The following is a 4,648-nucleotide window of genomic DNA, read 5'->3' on the forward strand; positions in this document are numbered from 1 at the left end:
AACTCCATATGGTGTCGTTATGGGTCATATGGTATCCTAAGAGGTCATATCGTATTCTATGACCCCTTAGGACACCATTTGGTGTCTTTGTATGGTGTCCTTATGGGTTGTATGGTGTTCAATGACCCCTTAGAAGACCATATGACCCCTTAAGACACCATATGGTGTCATTATAGGTCCTATGGTGTCTTAAGGGTTCATATAGTTTCCTATGACCCCTTATGTGTTGTTAGGTTCATATGGTCTCCTACAACCCCTTAGGACACCATATGACCCCTTAGGACTCCATATGGTGTTGTTATGGGTCGTATGGTGTCCTAAGAGGTCATATGGTGTTCTATGACCTCTTAGGACACTATTTAGTATCTTTATGAGTCGTATGGTGTTCTGAGGGGTCATATGGTGTCCTATGACCCCTTAGGTGTCTTTATGGGTCATATGGTGTCCTAAGGGGTCATATGGTGTTCTATGAGCCCTTAGGACACCATATGACCCCTTAGGTATCATTAGGGATCATATTGTTTTATAAGAGGTCATATGGTGTCCTATGACCCCTTAGGACACCATATGACTCATAATGACACCATGAATAACTTATTGCATTACCATTAAGAAGCATGGGATCTGAATTGAAAGAACTGCCTTATGAAGCCTCCCCCTCCCTCTCTTTTTGAAAGTAAAGCTCAAACACAAATACTACAAAAGTTTGATATTCATTTTCTAAGATACCTAGACAATCGACAACAGTTGTCAAACATGGTAAGCTTTAGATGATTTTCAGAACACAATCATCTTTTGGGGCTTTCAAAGATCCCTCCCGTGCAACAGTTCTTGCCATCTGCAACTTATGAATGTCACTAACAAAATCTTGTAAGTTTGTGTTTGAAGATCCTCCAGATACAATAGCCTTTCCAGCCATGTCCTTCAACTTTTCTGCCCCTCTCTTCATCAGTTTCCCCTTGTCTTCACTCAAAACAAGTGTAACACCCTCCTTCACTCGTTGCTTATCTAGAATTCCATCTCTACGCTCGCACACTTGGATTCCAATGCCACACTCCACGACTAGTTTAGAATTGAAGTGTTGATCTGCAACCATTGGCCATGTGATTAATGTGACTCCTAGAGCTATGCTTTCAAGCATAGAATTCCAACCATAGTGGCTCACGAAGACCCCCATTGATGGGTGGGAGAGAATAACAAGTTGTGGCATCCAACCCCATATGACCAACTCTCTATTCTTTGTTTGCTCTTGGAACCCCTCCGGAAGATATGTGCGAGCCAAGTTGGATGTCCTAGATTGCACCTCTGGGGACACTTTGATAGCCCAAATGAAGGGATTTTCGTTGGCTTCTAGAATACTAGAGAACACCTTGCTCTATTCTTCTGTTAAGAATGGAAGACTTCCGAACGAAACATAAGAAACTAAAAAGGAGCTTTGAGAATCTAGCCATCGTAGCAATTTATCTTCGTTGTTGTCTACCATTTTACCTCGGGTGCCGCCTTTCACTGCACCTTCAAAGCAAGTCGATGGCAGTACTGGGCCTATGGACCATACCTTTTTCCCTGTCATATTTCTCAAGTGTCAAAGATACACAGGCTCCAACTGCTCAAACATATTGATGAGCATTCCCCATCCTTGGTTGGCTGTCTGTACCATTCCTATTCTCTCTATCGCCCAGTTCTGAAACAAATTTTCATCTATTTCATGCTTATGTAATCTGACTAGAGTGGGGAGGTCCAAGGTCAGGACAAGACTATTGCCTTCTTTCTCCAATGCGTTGTGCGAGGCAAAAAGCCATAGAGAATGCAGCAGGGTCAGAGCAAATGCCCTGTACGTATCAAATGCCACCCTAACGATGTTGTGTTTTTGGGATACCTCCATAGTCCATCCCAAAAGTACATCATGCATAATACAAATAGGATCTTCCCTCCCTTCAATTTGGTCTTCAAGCCAATAGTTAAAACATTTTTTAAGCTTAACAACCAGATCAAAAATTAGATGAGATTGTTGGGAAGGAACCTAGTCGAAGCTTTCCACTCCCTCGGGTAACCCTTCAACTTGTGGCGTAGCTAGGACTGCGAGGCGAATATCGAAGCCAGAGGAAATAACATGGGTCATTTGGAGTTTGAGAGGGGGTGCATTAGCAGCAGTGGTGATACGAGTGACGGTGAGACCACACGAGGCAAGCAAGTTACAACACTCCATCAAAGGGATGACATGACCAAGTGCAAGAAATGGCACTGCCACTACATGAGGTTTCTCAAAACCGTTTGATATTTTTCTTATTGATTGAATTTGACTACAACCTTTGTCAAAAGGATTCGCCCACTCTAATCCAAATTATGGATTCAGATGACAACACCTGAGTGAGAAACTGCGGTATTGTAAATTTTGTTCACATGAACAAGAAAGCATATAATTGAAGCAAGCCAAAAAGTGATCTATTCAATTCAAAAATCCAACATATACCAGTCCAAGGGATTCCAAGGGTCACCAACAACTCCTTGAGAATCGAAACCCAATAGTCACATCTTGTTTATTTACATAATAAAATCTAAAACTATGAAATTTTCAAAAAACTATATAAAATTGTCCTAACTTTAACTAGGCATAACTTTCTGCACAGGACTCAAAATTACGAGTCATTTAACTCGTTGGAAAGGTCTCCAAGAGTTGGAGGCAAAGTTCTAAAAGAATGTGCCTATGGCAACATTTTAAAGTACATGCCAAACTTGCAAGGGCTAAAAATGCCCCGAAGGCCTTCAAAAATGCCAATTACTAATGTCTAGAAAAACTAAAAAAATATATAAAAAATATTTTTCCACTGTTTTAGATTTGCTTCTGATCATTACTTCCCCTTTGGAAGGCAATGGGCCCCATTGCATCAACACTCTGAATGAGATGTGGAAAACTTTCTTGAAGCTGCTCCCTGGTAAACCACTTTCCTTATTGAGCAATATTCCCTACTCGAACCACTTTGTACAAGTAAATTTGTTGTTGTTTGAGTGTTTTCACCATGGTGTCCACAATCCGATCGCATTGGAATGGGGTAGCTGCATTTGGATTCAATTATGTAGTGGAAATTGTTTCTGCAACATCTAATAGTGGAGGAAAACATGGCTTCAAGAGTTCCACATTGAATATTGGATGAAGACCCAGAAATGGAGGTAAATTAAGCTCAAAAGCGTTATCACCAACTTGCTTGATGATGGTGTATGGCCCATAACGCAGAGGACGAAGCTTCCTATTAGCACCTTGCAATCTTTCCTTCTGGATATGCAACCACACCTTGTCCCCGACTTGAAAATTATGAGGAGTACGATGCTCATCATGTCTCTCCTTATATTTCTTATTGGTGTGCACCAAGATTTCATGAACTTGTTGTTGTAGATGATGAATTCTATCAATGAACTGGGTTGCCTTATCTTCCTCCTTACCAACACGTGGAACCAAATTAGAGTGAATAAGTGGTATGGCAACATCCATGGGTGCAAGTGGCTGATAACCAAGACAAACCTCAAATGGGTTATGGTTAGTTGAACTGTGAATTGTCTTGTTGTAGATATGTTGAACATATGGAAGACTTTCATCCCATGTACGGTGATGTTTTGAGTGGTACATTCATAGGATGTGTATGATCATCTGATTCACTACCTCTGTTTGGCCATCTATTTGAGGGTGGAAAGCAGTAGACTTTGTTAATTTTGTGTCCATCTTTTCCCATAGTGTAGACCAAAAATTACTAAGAAACCTGTTGTCCCTATCCGAGATAATGGTATTCGGCAGACCAAAATCAACCCAAATGTATTCAAAGAAGAGCTTTGCAGTGTCCTCTGCATAAAATTTTTTTTTACATGCCACTATTACTACAATTTTTTAGAACCTATCTACCAAAACATACACACAATCATGGCCTCTTTTGGTGGTAGGAAGACCAGACATAAAGTCCATAGAAACTGAGTGCCAAGGTTTTTCAGGAATAGGAAGTGGTGAATACAGCCCAATTTTAGGATTGGCAGGCTTAGCAATAGCACATGTGGTTCAAGCTTGAATATATGAAATAACATCATTTCGTAATTTTGGCCAATAGAAATACCACTAAAGTATAGCAGTAGTCTTACCTATACCAAAATGACCAGCAACCTTACTATAGTGAGCTTCCCATATCAACTTTTTGTGTTCTGCATTGGGCACACAGATTTAGCCAAGGTGACATAGCATTCCATCCTGCAAATAGAAGTCATTCACTTGATGTCCCTTCACCAATTGATTATAAAAATCTACAAATTCAACATCGTTCTCATACAAGCAAGCCCAGGCTTCAGTTTGATGACCACATGAGTTCAAAACCATACTTATGTCTGCAATTAGAGGCATGCTCAAAAAATAATCCGCTACTTTGTTAGTACTTCCCTTCTTGTGGCGAATATTGAGGTGAAATTGTTGAAGATATGTTGACCATCATTGATGTCGATCATTCTGTAACTTCCCTTGTGTTTGCAAAAATTGAAGAGGTTTGTGATCTATGTGGATGACAGTCTCCTTACCCAAAATGTAATGTTTCCACTACTTACAAGCTTGAACAATAGCATACAGTTCCTTATCGTAAGTGGCATACCGACACACTGTATCAAAAAAAGTCTGACT

The 4,648-nt window shown here is 40.3% G+C and overlaps 1 protein-coding gene across 1 annotated transcript; it reads right to left on the reverse strand.

Moving 5' to 3' along the window:
• Positions 1 to 766: 766 nt before the first annotated feature.
• On the reverse strand, positions 767 to 1,177 carry LOC131858082 (phloretin 2'-O-glucosyltransferase-like). Its single transcript, XM_059211039.1, has one exon. It carries the CDS (start codon positions 1,175 to 1,177, stop codon positions 767 to 769), a length of 411 nt encoding a protein of 136 aa, XP_059067022.1.
• Positions 1,178 to 4,648: the final 3,471 nt, after the last annotated feature.

The sequence above is a fragment of the Cryptomeria japonica genome, chromosome 1, assembly GCF_030272615.1.
Source record: "Cryptomeria japonica chromosome 1, Sugi_1.0, whole genome shotgun sequence".
NCBI lineage: Eukaryota > Viridiplantae > Streptophyta > Pinopsida > Cupressales > Cupressaceae > Cryptomeria > Cryptomeria japonica.